Below are 15,475 nucleotides of genomic sequence, written 5' to 3'. Positions count from 1 at the left end.
TTAAATTTCTTTTTAATAAAAGATCAAAATTTATCAGTGTATTTTGAAAAACACAGACAGTGTAGAAAAACTATGTAAGAAATCCAAATTGCAAAGGAAAGTAAACAAAAGGGGCACTATTGAGAGACCATCCTTGGCCATCATTTTCAAAGCTAAAATGATTGAAGTAATAATGATTCTTAGTCCCCACTTTAACTTTAAAAATTAAAATGATTTGGAAGGAAAAGGGGCAATGGTACTTGGTAGAAATGTTGAACCAAAACCACTCTAAAGGGCCACACAAAGTAAGGTTTCTCTGGAGGGAATGAGTGCTCTCTTTGATTGCTGTAGTGAACACTGTAGAATCAAAGAATTAATGAAATTATGAAAGTGACAACCCGATAAGAGAAATAATATTACGACATACTTTATATTCATTTGAGATATAATACAAGGATAAAATAATTATAAATGTGTAAATTTTTATATTTTTTCAAAAAAATAAGAAAAAGTAAAAAAAAAATAATACCCAATGAATTTAAAAAATTTAAGTATATAAAAAAATAATACTTTAAGATACATAGATTTTTACATTCATTTGATTTTTTTTTCCTTAAAAAATATAAAAATTTAATTTTTAATAACTATTTTATCTCGTATATTGAACATAAAAACGTGTCATTTTTTCCATCCTCCTTTTTAGTGTGCTCCAATTTTCTTTGTGAGAAAAGCTTTTAAAAATCTGAAAAGTGGATAGATGGGTGAAGTAAATCCAGCAGAAGATCTCACTACTCACAACTTTCACTTTTGCTGTATATGAATTGTAGAACGGTATATACAACTATCATGGTTCTAGGATTCTCTGCTGTAAAAAGTGACAGCCATTTTAATCTCAACCTCACGAACTATTTTCCAAGTTTATGCAACAAGTCAAGACCTTCACATTCACTTCCACCAATCACAGATACCATAAAGAAAATTAACTTTCCAGGTAAAACTACAGAGATATTCTTACCAGACAATACATTCTTTTTGCCAGTAAAATGAAAAACTACATTTTTTAAATAGAAGAAGTTTATATTTTTTTGACAATATTTTAATATTATTTATGTGTTATTTTGTGATTGATGAACGTTAGTATTTATGATTATTATTATTGATTGTGGAGTAATTTTGAATCAATCACGTAATAACATGTAAACGATATTAAAATGTTGTTTAAGTATCATATCTATATAAGAATAATTAGAGAAAACATTGTTAGAGAACTCTTTATATCATTTCCTTTTGGGTGCATAGGAAACAAAGAAACAATATTAAGAACAACCCAGAAGCAAGAACTCTAGAACCATGGAATCAGAAAAAACAGGAAAATTTATTTATTGAGATGAATGCTAGTTTCATGTCTCCACTTTTTTGTTAATCAAAATGTAGGAGAATTCTTGCAAGATGTATCTATTTTGATAATTTTTAATTAGTAATAAAAAAATATGTTACTATTGCTAGTAACTTTTTATGAATAATGATATATTAATACATATTTTTTTATAATATTTTCACATAACACATATTATTTTTTCATTAAATTTAAATTTAGATTACACCAGTATAATAACAAAAAAAATAATGAATTAATAAAGAAATAATAGGTATATGTATGTTATGTCAAAAAAGTTTTCAAGATGTAAAATTTAATTTCTCCTTTTATATGTCATAGTTCTCATAAAACATATTCCAATGTCTTACTTTTTTTTAATTAGATTTAAAGATAACATTATTTATTGAAATTTATATAAAATATCAAATAACTACAAGTTGACTAAGTCATATCGGAAAAAACAAAGTTGTCACAAAAATATAATAAAAAACTGGTGAGAGTCTCTAAGGAAACATTTAGTAAAGAAAAAGAAAATAGAAAGGGAAAGAAAGTAGGTAAGTGAGAGAAGAAGAAAAATAAATTTAAAATAAAAGTTGTTTGATTGAAAATAAATAAAAAGAGAAATAGTGTAAAATTGACTTTTTGAATTAAAAACAAACAATAATAGAGGAATTGCCTAATCAATCAATTTTTTTCTTGGACCCACTAATTATTTTAGAAAAATCTCTACAAGTCTACTATATTAAACTAGTAACATTCTTTTATTTCTTTTCTTTTCTCCCAGGAAAAAAAAAGTTTTTCTAGTAAATAAACTAGAAGTTTTTGTAAAACTTAAAAACCTTCTAAACAACTAACTAAACTAATCCAAAAAATAAAGGATATATAATTTATTATGTATACATATACATAAATATTTAAACTATATCTTTCCAAGAAAAAAACTATATAGCATTTATATACTAAGCCAAAATACTGGCAGAATAAGTAATAATCTTCCTCTATCTACTTGTGTCAAATTTAATCATAGCAATTCAATAATACAATACATATTTTGATAAAAGAATCATACAATATTTACTATTTAAATATTATAGTTGAATACATTAATACAGATAGATTACATATGTGTTTACTTTTATTATTTGAAATACTTTTTTGTGTTACTCTGTGTATTTTAACTTTATTATAAATATTTTATGTCGAGGTAAAAATTCGTTGTTCTTACTTTATTTTCAAATTGAATGCAAATGATTTAATATATAAAATTAATAATTAATACACAATGTAAAAGATCGATGACAGTTGAACGTAATATATATTAAGTAAAATAATTTGTCTATAAATAAATTATGACAGAAGGTTAAAATTAATTAAAATATCCTCAAAATATATTTTATATTAAAATTTATTTAAAATATCATAGACACATGTTTGGTTGAGTCATCTCCAATAATAAACTATTTTAACTAATATTTTTCTAGACATCTATAATTTAACATGGCTAATTTAACATTTTTCATCACGAACTTTAATTACTAACCAAATTTCTTTTCAACTAATTTTGACAAAAAAAAAATCTAAGGCATATAAAAAAAATGTGACATATAATTATATTTATTATGGTATGATATTTGTAACAAATTATATATATATATATATATATATATATATATATATATATATATATATATATATATATATATATAATGTAACAAATCATTGGTTTGTTTTGAAGTGTGAAAATCCCGCGAACTGATGGATTGTACTATTACACTAGTGAGTAGATGTTACAGCGTACTGTGTTTTGTGGCCTTGCAATGCTCAAAGCTTCTCCATCAAACTCACTCATCTAAACCCTGCCACCATATGCATTTTGTACTCTTTCCTCAACCCAAATGAACCCCGTCAAGAAATTAACATTTTCCCATATTTTCCAGAAATGTTCCAATCTTAAAGCTCTAAATCCTGGCAAGCAAGCCCATGCCCAGATGATTGTAACTGGTTTTGTGCCCAACATCTATGTTGCCAACTGCTTAATTCAATTCTATTGTAAAGGTTCCAATATGGGATATGCATTCAATGTGTTTGACAGAATGCCTGAAAGGGACGTAATCTCTTGGAATACTATGATATTTGGATATGCTGGAGTAGGGAACATGGGGTTTGCACAGTCTTTGTTTGACACGATGCCTGAAAGAGATGTGGTTTCGTGGAATTCTTTGCTCTCTTGTTATTTACATAATGGTGCTAATCGAAAGTCAATTGAAATATTTGTCCAGATGAGATCACTGAAAATCACACATGACTATGCTTCATTTGCTGTTGTTTTAAAAGCTTGTTTAGGTATTGAAGACTATGGTTTAGGGCTTCAGGTGCACTGCCTTGCAATTCAGATGGGTTTTGTGAAAGATGTGGTGACAGGTAGTGCTCTAGTAGATATGTACTCAAAATTTAAGAAACTGGATGATGCTTTTAAGGTTTTCCGTGAAATGCCAGTGAGAAATTTGGTGTGCTGGAATGCTGTAATTGCGGGCCATGTTCAGAACGAGCGGTTTATTGAGGGACTAAAACTGTTTAAGGATTTGCTGAAAGTAGGTATGGGGGTGAGTCAATCAACCTATGCCAGTGTATTCAGATCATGTGCGGGATTATCTGCATTGAAATTGGGTACACAGATGCATGGTCACGCTCTAAAGACTGATTTTGGATATGACTGTATAGTTGGAACTGCCACATTGGACATGTACGCAAAATGTGGCAGAATGTCTGATGCCTGGAAGGTATTTAACATGTTGCCTAATCCTCCTCGGCAATCTTATAATGCCATTATTGTTGGATATGCTCGGAAAGAACAAGGTTTTAAGGCTTTAGAGATTTTTCAGTTTTTACAGAGGACTTACCTTGGCTTTGACGACATTAGTTTGTCTGGTGCTTTGACTGCTTGTTCAGTGATCAAAGGCCATTTAGAGGGAATCCAGCTACATGGATTAGCGGTCAAATGTGGTTTAGAGTTTAATATTTGTGTTGCGAATACAATTTTAGACATGTATGGCAAGTGTGGAGCTCTGATGGAAGCTTGTTTAATATTTGACGAGATGGAGAGAAGGGATGCTGTGTCTTGGAATGCAATCATTGCAGCTCATGAGCAAAATAAAGAAATAGGGAAAACACTTTCCCTCTTTGTTTCAATGCAGCGATCAGCAATGGAACCTGATGATTTTACTTACGGTAGTGTTGTAAAAGCATGTGCTGGTCAGCAAGCTTTAAACAATGGTATGGAGATCCATGGAAGAATTATTAAGTCTGGTATGGGGTTAGACTGTTTTGTTGGCAGTGCTCTTGTTGATATGTATAGCAAGTGTGGAATGCTAACGGAGGCAGAAAAGATCCACGACAGACTGGAAGAGCAGACAACTGTTTCCTGGAATTCGATCATCTCAGGATTCTCATCACAAAAGCAAAGTGAAAATGCTCAGTTATATTTTTCTCAGATGCTGGAAAAGGGTGTAATACCCGACAACTTTACATATGCTACAGTTCTTGATATCTGTGCTAATATGGCCACCGTAGAACTTGGAAAACAGATTCATGCTCAAATTTTAAAGTTACAGTTGCATTCAGATGTGTATATTGCCAGCACACTTGTAGATATGTATTCAAAGTGTGGAAATATGCGGGATTCCAGGCTAATGTTTGAGAAAGCACCAAAGCGGGATTTTGTCACTTGGAGTGCCATGATTTGTGCATATGCATACCATGGTCTTGGAGAAGAAGCCATTAAATTATTCGAGGAGATGCAGCTTTTGGATGTGAAACCAAATCATACAGTTTTTATTTCAGTCCTCAGGGCTTGTGCACATATGGGTTATGTGGACAGAGGGTTACACTACTTTCAGGAAATGCTAAGTCACTATGGTTTAGATCCGCATATGGAGCACTATTCGTGTATGGTAGATCTATTAGGGAGGTCAGGCCAAGTAAATGAAGCTTTAAAACTTATTGAAAGCATGCCTTTTGAGGCTGATGATGTAATATGGAGAACTTTGCTCAGTAATTGCAAGATGCAAGGGAATATAGAAGTTGCAGAAAAAGCAGCAAATTATTTATTGCAGTTAGACCCTCAAGATTCTTCAGCGTATGTTCTTTTATCTAATGTATATGCTAACGCAGGGATGTGGAGTGAAGTTGCAAAAATAAGAAGTGTAATGAAGAACTGCAAGTTAAAGAAGGAGCCGGGCTGTAGCTGGATTGAAATAAGAGATGAGGTACACACATTTCTTGTTGGAGACAAAGCACATCCAAGATCTGAAGTGATATATGAGCAAATTCATTTGCTTGTGGACGAGATGAAGTGGGCTGGTTATGTTCCAGATATTGGTTTCTTACTTGATGAGGAGGTGGAAGAACAGGATCCTTATGAGGGGCCCAAAGCTACCATTTGTAGTATGAGATAATGATGTAGGAAACATTTCAAATGATGCTTACAGTGGCTTACGGGGGCCTCTTAAAGAGCATCAAGAGTTTGGTGGGTTTATCCGGCAATCTGACCACCTCAAACATATATTCGTCATTCATTCATTGTTCTGAGCTTGTGGTACTCTATCTAAAGAAATAACATGTAATTAGAGTCCTCAGATGTTCTTCACTTGATTAATAAACCAGATATACATTCTCATACCATTGGATCATTATGAACAGATTCATGCAACCATCGAATGAGTACGAGACTAGTGGGAAGATGTAACACGGTACTCTCTTAAGTGGAGGAAACTTTTTGTACTGATACTCTGGCTATATAAATTTGTATAATCAAAGTGAAACTTCGCTCGGGTGGGTAAAACTTTTGCCATTTACGTCGAGAATTATTGACATGCAGCAAGTCCAGAACTAGAGCGTGGCGCATAAACAAAAAACAAATTAAAAGATCGTTCTTTTAACTATAAGTACCTATCCAGATGAAGCACCAGAGTTGCTGATAGCAAATCACAATTTATCGTCGCCAGACCACAAATTAGAACCACTTGTTTTACTTTTAATATTTTTTACGCGTTGAGACAGTAAAGTGATTACCTTTTCTAACAATAATTCAAATACTGATGAGTCACATTATAGATACTAATATCTTCTTCTGCTAGACTCAACTCAATCAACAACTCTTAACATATCCCACTAGCCGAAAAGGATAAGATCGCACCAGAAGTTGTTTAAGAAAAATGGTCCATCATATGCTTATTACCAAGTATAATCTCAAAACTAGTTATAAGAGACCGGATCATATCTACCACACTCATTTTCTCCCTTAGTACAAAACTCGATTCCTACACAACTTGCACTAAAACCTACAGTGTCAATGGCCTTGTAACCTATACTGACCTTTGCGAGATATTTAAGGTTAGGGTTCCATAACTCCACACCTCATTATTCCCCTCCTATATCCCAAAAGCAAGGGGAAAAAATGTGACTATTCATTCAAAAATTGACATCAACATTCAGATAAGTCACGGCGGAAAACAGTAAGACAAGTACTGATATCATGAATAAGTGCTTAAAATTAAGAACTCCTGCATCTATTCTCCTCACAGAATCAGCATCTAGCATAGAATCTGCAATTTTTTCTTCATTATCATCATTTGTGGATGAGTTTTTCCAAGTCCTGTCCTCCTGAATAAGGAAAATAGGAGCAACGATTACAACTTTGACCTGTTGACATTATTCTTCTATATGCTTTAATTTATTTTAAATGTTTATATCCTCTTTTATCCAAGTCCTCATATCTGTGAACTTGTTGTAAACTTCAGAAAGTGGCTTGACAACAATGATAAAATGCTAAATTTACTTTTTTAATGTATATAACATGATATCAAATAAGATAAGATAATACAGTTCCTTACAAAATAAATTAAATACGGTAAGTAGAAAAAATGGAAAGTAGAAGTGAACTAATCAGCAGGTCTAATAACATTTCAGTGTCAAGTCTTTCTCTTTGGATCAGAATGCAAGCAAGAACCAGGTGCAAACTAGGTGCCGATAAAAGAAAAGAAGATAATATCATAATGTCTATTATATTTATTTTCTATCCGAACTGTATTGCAGAGTAATAGAAGTCTAAACAATAGAAAGAAATAACATCTTTTATCTTAGAAAAAGAAGATTCCCTATAAAAAAAGTCACTAGTAATGGTACCAACTACAATTTGACATATCCATCCTCCTACTGGCACATCTTAAAATCAAATATAAGTCAACATTAAAAGGATGTTTTTAATATATATAGGAGCCTGGATGCAAGCCTATTAGTACTTTCTAACAAGTACAGTCACAGGCAGAAATGCTCCCGTGATCTTCCAACCCCATCCACAAATAGAGCAACAAGTTCACACACACACACCCATTATCAGTGTATATTTCTTAGCAATAGCGAGATAAATCACTGTAGCGTGTTTTAAAAATTTCACATCCCTTTTACATTGGATGAAAAAAAAAAATTGCCAATCACCCCGCCAACAACAACCAAAGAAGGGTTATAAACTGCTAGCTCCTACATACCAAAAAATAAACAAAAATAATACTTTGACACCCAACTCACTTTAATAATATGATAATATTATATATATATTAGAATTTTAAATTGAAAAATAAAATAAATATGATTAAAATTAATTTAATTTTTAGTTGTCAAGTTGGTGCTTTTTGTTTGGTGGGTGTCAAACTATCATCACCCAAAAATTAAAAAAAAAAAAAAACAGTCCAACACACACCAGATTAATATTGCTAAATGTAGAAGTGATATTGCTAAATGTAGAAGTGATAGTATGACTCAAAAACCAGCAAATCCACCAACTGGCGACTTCAAGTTATAAAAATAATCACTACTTCAGCAAAAATCGTTCTTTTTCCTATCAAAATTATGCTTTTGAAAATAGTTTTTTTGACATTTGTTGCCCTGAGAAAGCAGGTAAATTTGTCCTATTGTAGTTTTTTCAAGTAGCCAACTGTTATCCAGAAAATCCTTTTAGGAAATGCTTTGTTGATATAAGCTAATTTTATAAGTTGACTTGCTCAGGAGATTCTTGAACATCAACCATATGCAAAAGGTAAAAACACAAGTTAATAAAGTCAGAAATACCAACCTGTTGATCGGTTGTCAAAGCCACACTAACTTCTTGAGGGTACTTATTTGTCTGCTTTAGCTTCACAACCAATATTTTGTTCTCACTTGCTAAGGAAGACAGCTGCAGACAATGTACAATGATTTCAACTAACCATAAACGGGCGTAGTAAAGGTCAAAAGAAATCCAGTATACATTTTGCTAAGATTGAGTTCTCAATACCAAAAGAATTTCCATTTCGAATACCTCACATTTCAACGCATGATTCAACATTTTCAATCAGATTTGTTTTGAAGTCCTTCTACCTTGTTTTTTTCTTTTTATCTACCCCTTCAATCAAGGTGACTTAAATGATTTTGAAAGAAAATACATCCCAATAGTCAAGTAAAGTACTTTTCAATTACGTTTCTGTGTATGAATTAAAAAAAAATGGTAACAGGTCTATTCATGAATAAGGTTTAAGTGGAAAACTAAAGGAAGGGAGAAACGGTCATGCTTGCTCAGTTGTTCAATTGTTATTCACAAACTGCCCCAAAAATGAAAGCATCACATAATGCAAACCCAGTTATTATACAATGTAAATCAATTGAATCCAGTTGAAATACTAACTGTTTCTGTTGATTAATGAGCAAAAAACACTTAAACTAAATATCAATCACTCTACAGACCAAGAAGCCTATAAACAATATCTTCCATCTAAGATCCGGATGGTTTTATTATTTTGTAGCCTTTCAAAAACCTGATCTTTACCTGCTTATTTAGACGCTCTCTCTCAACAGCCAGCTGCATGACCAAACTTTTGAAAACCTTCGTCTGCTTTCCAATATCCTTTGCAGATGCCACTTTTGTTTCTTCCACTTGGTGTAGTGATCCTTCCAAGCAGTGCAATCTGCTCCTCAAGAATCTTAGTTCCTCGTTTAAGTCAGTATTGGATTCAGATAATATGATGAATTTCTCCTCTGCATTGTCAGCCCGGCTCTCCGCTTTAGAGACCTTTGACTTAAGATCCTTTATCACTTGCTCCATATCTTTAATTGTAGAATTCAACATATTTTGTTTCTCTAGACTAGCTTCGGCAGATGCTACAGCATGCTGCAGCAGTAAATCAGATTTGCCACCGCTATCTTTCAAAAGAGCTATCTGCCTGTTGAGTTCACTATTAGTCTCAGACAATAACTTACAATTTGCTTCCGCGGTATTAGCCTGACTTTCTGCATTAGATATATTTTCTTTCAATTCAAGGATAATACCTTCCGTCTCTCTCACTTCAGAACACAAAACAGTATACTGTTTCTGATATGCATCAGCAGATGCCTTCACATTGATTAGCTGGCTTTCAGATTCTTTTAGCTGCTTCTCAAGTAAACACACCTTGTCCCTTAAAGTGGCAACCTCAGAATTGGCAAGAACTAGTTTACCATTCAATTGCTCAATCTTGTCTGACGGAACATCCCTCTCTGTCAATTGTTCTAGAGGAGTTTCAAGCTTAGCTCTGAGCACAGATTCACGCTGACTTAAGCCATTCAAATTGAACTGAGAAATCTGGAGTCTACCCAACAGCTCTTTCGAAATTCCTATCAGTATCTCACGTGTATTATCTGCCTCAAGCCATTTTTCCCAAACATCAGTTGCTTCTTCCTCCACGAGACTTAGCTTTTGTTCTAAAGAAGCCATCCTTTGTTTTAGATTTTCTTCAATTTTCCTTGAGTCAAAGAAATTCTTCTCAAGATCCATTTCGTTTGCTAAAGATTTCTCTAGCATCCTCAGAACAAGTCTCTGTTGCTCAGTTGTGTGCATGGTTATTACCGAGCTTACATTTAAAGATTCATCATCCTCTAGGGTGATTTCAACATCTTCAATATTGTCTGTTGTCATTAAAAAAAGGGGTAAAAAAACATTTATCAGAAATGGAGAATTATTTATTCAAAGATATTCTTATTGATCACAGTTCTTATTGATCAAGATTCATCATGAGTCAGCCATTTTGAGCCAGTAACTCCAAGATTTTCTTCGCAAATTTTTCTTCTAATAAAAGAGGCAATCCATTAATACAGGAGGAGTTCCCATCCACTACACAAACAATTTCATGTGAAAATGGAAGTGGACCCCCCCTCCCCCGCCAGAATATGATGGGACAGACATAAAAGATTTCTTAGAAATATCCTTTTCTAACAACTTAAAGAAAACGACAAAATCATGAAATAAATGACGCCAGGCAATCAATGTGCCACCAAAAAATAAAACCTACATAAATGAATCAATCAATGAGATTCTTCGCATACCATTTCCTCCCCACTTATAAGAAGACAAAGTTCTCTCAAAACTAGCAGATATTTTCTTAATCTCTGAAAACTGCTCCTCGGCCTGCTTCAAACATTGTTCAGAATCAAGCAAATTGTCTTGCCAGGGCTTGCAAGAGGCTGCCCTATCTCCAGCATCAGCAATCTCAGCATTAAGGGCGTCTAAGAACCTATCCAATTCCACAACCTCAGAACCCAACACCCCACATAACAGGTCAAACTCAAGAAACTTCCCAACACAACCCACATCCACATCATTGTCTTCTCTGTCCAAAACAAAGCCCTCCAATTCAACCCCGAGAGCTTCCAAGTGCATCACAAAATTGTTTAAGTTTGCGACTTTCTCAGAAAAACAAGCCCGATTCAGTTCCAGCCCATCGAGCATTGTTACCATGTCATCACCCAGATCCCCAGCTGCTTCTCCACTGGAAGAAAGCCCTCCAAGATCAATATCAACTGTGTCTTTAGCACTTTGAGTGTCCATTGTTCTAATCTAACACTTCGGCACTTGTTCCTCTGGAACCCAGTACAGAAACCAAGTATTAAAATTCAAAAGATCATACATTGAAGCCAAGAAATTGAATATAATCCATTAAAACCACCCGGAGGGATAGAATTTGCAAATTAAAAGGGATAAGAGAAATGAATGGAAGATGGTAGGTTTGAAGGAACTATTAAAATTTTCGCCATAATTGAAAAAGGGAATGAAACCATACCAGTTGAGAAGTGGGGAATTTGAAGAAGAGTATCGGGTCGGTTTAGATAACTGAATTGTTGATTATAGAGACAGTTGCGCCCTAACCACGCAACCATACCCTTACCTGAAACTAATAGCTTCGATTTTTAATTTTTATTTTTTTTTCACACACTTAATCCTGTGCATAAACAAAAGTGCCACGTCACCCTTTTTCACCGACCAAACCAGAAAACCTATAAGCAAGATGTTCTTTTTTTTCTTTTGGTTGAAAGCTAATTTAGACCAACTTATGTCATACTCATCACTTGTATACTTATATGCAATTTAGTGGGCAAAAGCACACAAAAATGATGTAATTATCTCTTTAAAATTATAAAAGTATTGTAATTTTATTATATTGGAGTTGTATCAATCTAACATGATTTTAATTTATATTACAATATAAAATATATTGTTAATGACACAATTTTAATTAAAATTTTGAAAAAAATTGTAATAATCTGAAGTTACACCAAACTAACCTGATTTTGAATTATATGACAAATTCATCTAATTAAAATTATTTTATTATATTTTTTGTTGTGATTTATTCACATGTGATGATAAAAATATTTAATTTATAATTAAGATTAACATAAAAGTGTAAATATATATTTCATGTTTTATAGAATAATTTATTGTTTAATACTTTATTTATAATAATTTAATTAGTAATATAAATCTACTTAATTATAATGTTACTTAGTATCTCATATGTACGTAGAAAATAGTAATAAATAAGATAAATTCAAGATAAAAAGATCATATTAACAAATATAATAAATGTACTTAGTTTATAAAAAACACGAGTTCTATTTATATTATAATAAATATTATTTTTTCCTCATTTGAGAGATGTTTAATATATATACGGATCTCACAATATATTATTGGTTTTGAATAAAGGGTGAGAATACAAATTAGGTTATTTCTCCATGCAACTTCATATTTTCTAAATGCACTCCCATAGCACAAAGTAGATTACCTAAATACTCTTAATTTAAAAATCATTTAAAATGTAAATATCAAAGTTACCTTACCCTCTTTATCTGACCTAGTTGTACACCTCTTAAATAGATCTAGTTGACATACCTTCATAAGGTTATACATCTCCATGTATAACTTGTGCATCTCTATTTTCAGAAGCCACACTTCCATTGTCGGAAGGTTGCGATAACTTGCATCTCCATTAGTGGAAATCTTCATTGCAGTTTTACACATACCAGGCAACAAAGAAATATGGAGGTGCAGGAAGAAATAGCCTAGAAAGTGAGAGGTTATAAGAAAATTTCGCCCTGATTTTTCGGGTAAGAAATGGAAGGGGTGAACTTATTATGTTGTGGGTGTCAATAAAAAAAGAATAATTGTTCCTTCTATAAATCATAAGAATTTATCTGTGTTTTTTTTTTTCATTTTTCATATAATTTTCTTCCTAGTTTCAAGAAAACCAGAATTTGTACTACCTTTAAGAAAACTTATAAAAGAAAAGGAACTTAACCAGATCAAAATAAATTTCTCAAAAGTCTTTTCCTTTTCATTTTTTCTTAATTTTTTTTTAAAATAGAGTTAATTCCTGTTAGGTATTCTCACATCAAATAAAACAAGAAATGAACATAAATTTATATACACATAAGATATATCAAAAATAAATTTATGAGAGCTTATCCCAAAACGAACAATATCTTATCCGTTAAAATACTATAACAAATTAACGAAGATAAATAAGCTAAAAAAAATAATGAAAATAAGCTAAGAAAAAGACAAGAAAAGAAAAAATCTTAAAATTAACGAGTTAACGAACAAATAAAAAAATCACTTAAAAGTAATTATTAATTTGTCTTTCTTTACCAGATAATTAGAATCTGACACTGTGAACTATAATTTATAATCGGTATCTTTCTAAGACGTCAATCCTAAAAATTAATTTTATAATAAAAATATCTTCATTTTAATGTTAAGTAATTATTGAGTTCTTTATCAGCGTGCACATAAATCTAACATTATAGGACATCCAATAAAAAAAAAAAGTGGTGAAATTAGCTTTAACTAAACAATCATACAAAATTATTTTATCATAAACTTGTGGTTGTAATTGCAAGGACTTCAAATTCAAACACACTCATTAATAAATTTACATTACAAAGCACTTCGCTATCTTATTTGTTTCTTTCTTCCCTTTAAACAAACCAAGATTCCATTCCTTCAAGTTAAAAGACAATATAAATATACTTTAGAATGTGACCAATTAAATTAACACCATAATAAAATGGATACTCGTATAAATCAATTATAAAATTATAATTATTATTTGTACGAATTATAATCATATCTTATTTTCAAATATACCCTTACACTTTACAAAAACCAACCCCAATAATCAAATAATGACATATAAGAATTGGCGCTTATATTATTTAATGATTCGCCCTAATACATACTTTCTATTAATATATTATTTTGAAAGTAATTTACGAAATAAAATAAAAACAATGTGATTAAGAAAAGAAAAAAAGAAGAATAGGAATTAAGATGACAAAAATAATCAAATTTAAGAGTTTTAGTATGACTAAAAAAATAGGAAGAGACAACAATCCATGATCTGGTTAGTTCCGATAATCCCATTTCATTAAAAAATAATTTAACTTACATTACAACATTTTATATTAACACAGTTGGATCAAAATCTAATACAATTCAACCAATATATAATATAACTCAATAAATATTTGAAATAGCTCAAACAACAACTCGTTTAAATCCTTTTCAATCTCACGATACTAAGAAATACAAAAATTTCATCCATGATGTTGAATTTTTGATTGTAAAACAAAAAACAGACAAACAAATCTACCAACCTGATAACAAACTAAATCAAATTAATCATAAAATTCAATTCATTTTTAATTGATAGACAATCCAACCTACCTATTTTTTACTAATCAATATTAAAATATTAGACGAAATTAAATAAATCGAGTTAATCTATTTTAACATTCATACCAGTTGAGCTAACCATTTTAATATCCATACTAATCAGTAGAGAGAGTTACTCCCTACACCACCACACATTGCTCCCTGCACCACCACACTTTTTTTAAATTCCAAAACTATCCTTTATATTTTAAAATATCCTACACCTCCTCCTTTTCTCTTCAACGGATGTCGACATCCGTTGAAGAAAAAATTCTTCAACGGATGTGCCACATCCGTTTAGTCTGGGAGTTTTTCATGTATTCTGTTTGTCAAATGTTGGTAGTGATCGTTTTAGGTATTTTAACCTTTATAAATGAGTTGTTTTAAATTGTAGGTAATTCAACTCATGTTGCAGTTGCAATTTTTGCTAAAGTCAATTTTAAATCCATTTTTTATTCCTACTTTGTGCTTTTCATGTATGGTTAGTCAATTTTCTTCTATGACTAAGAACTATCACTAATGCTGAGAAGGTTAACTGCTCCCTTCTCTCACAACATCATGCTTATTGCTTAATGTAATCTATTCATGAAACAATGTTTTTTTTCTTCCTTGTGATGTTTGTAGGAACTTGGTGGAATTAACACTGGCATGGAACGACAAAAGACTTTGCTGTAGAAACGAACGGATGTCAACATCCATTGGAGGTGAAACGGATGTTAACATCCATTTTAGAGAAAGATAAAATTGATATGAAATGATGCAGAGAGTATTCAGTAATGGTGGAGGGAGCAACTGCTAGAATACAAATGTGGTGGGGGAGTTGAAAGGTTAGAAAGATTGAAACGTCTCAAATGGAATGGTCTGGTCGGTGTCGTGGGCCCATATGTTTTTGACGACGACAGATGTGGGCCCGTAGCCCAACGTGAAACGAAAAGTCATTTGAAGAGGTCTTTTAAGAAATGGCCATATTCATTGTTCTGTTCCCTTTCCTTCCAAAATGCACTATTTTCCGCGGCTCACACTTTTCACTTTCTTTAAATGTTTTCCTTCAAACATGAAAC

General features: G+C 31.8%; 2 protein-coding genes across 2 annotated transcripts; one reads left to right on the top strand and one right to left on the bottom strand.

The window, feature by feature from the left end:
- The first annotated feature begins 3,099 nt into the window (after positions 1-3,099).
- On the top strand, positions 3,100-6,197 carry LOC148199237 (pentatricopeptide repeat-containing protein At3g02330, mitochondrial-like). The gene has a single exon (XM_088113348.1). The coding sequence runs from the start codon at positions 3,253-3,255 to the stop codon at positions 5,809-5,811; it is 2,559 nt and encodes an 852-aa protein (XP_087969474.1). The 5' UTR covers positions 3,100-3,252; the 3' UTR covers positions 5,812-6,197.
- Positions 6,198-6,557: 360 nt separating this feature from the next.
- On the bottom strand, positions 6,558-11,660 carry LOC124840874 (WPP domain-interacting tail-anchored protein 1). The gene is made up of 5 exons (XM_047317006.2): positions 11,482-11,660; positions 10,748-11,281; positions 9,216-10,330; positions 8,487-8,588; positions 6,558-7,018 (listed from the first exon to the last, which is right to left on the bottom strand). Exons 2-5 carry the CDS (start codon positions 11,247-11,249, stop codon positions 6,827-6,829), a joined length of 1,911 nt encoding a protein of 636 aa, XP_047172962.1. The 5' UTR covers positions 11,250-11,281; positions 11,482-11,660; the 3' UTR covers positions 6,558-6,826.
- Between the last annotated feature and the right edge of the window lie 3,815 nt (positions 11,661-15,475).

This window comes from Vigna umbellata, chromosome 4, assembly GCF_029865625.1.
Source record: "Vigna umbellata cultivar VRB3 chromosome 4, Vumbellata_1.0, whole genome shotgun sequence".
NCBI lineage: Eukaryota > Viridiplantae > Streptophyta > Magnoliopsida > Fabales > Fabaceae > Vigna > Vigna umbellata.
Note: the sequence above shows the minus strand (reverse complement) of the source record. Positions and strands in the feature narration are given on the sequence as shown.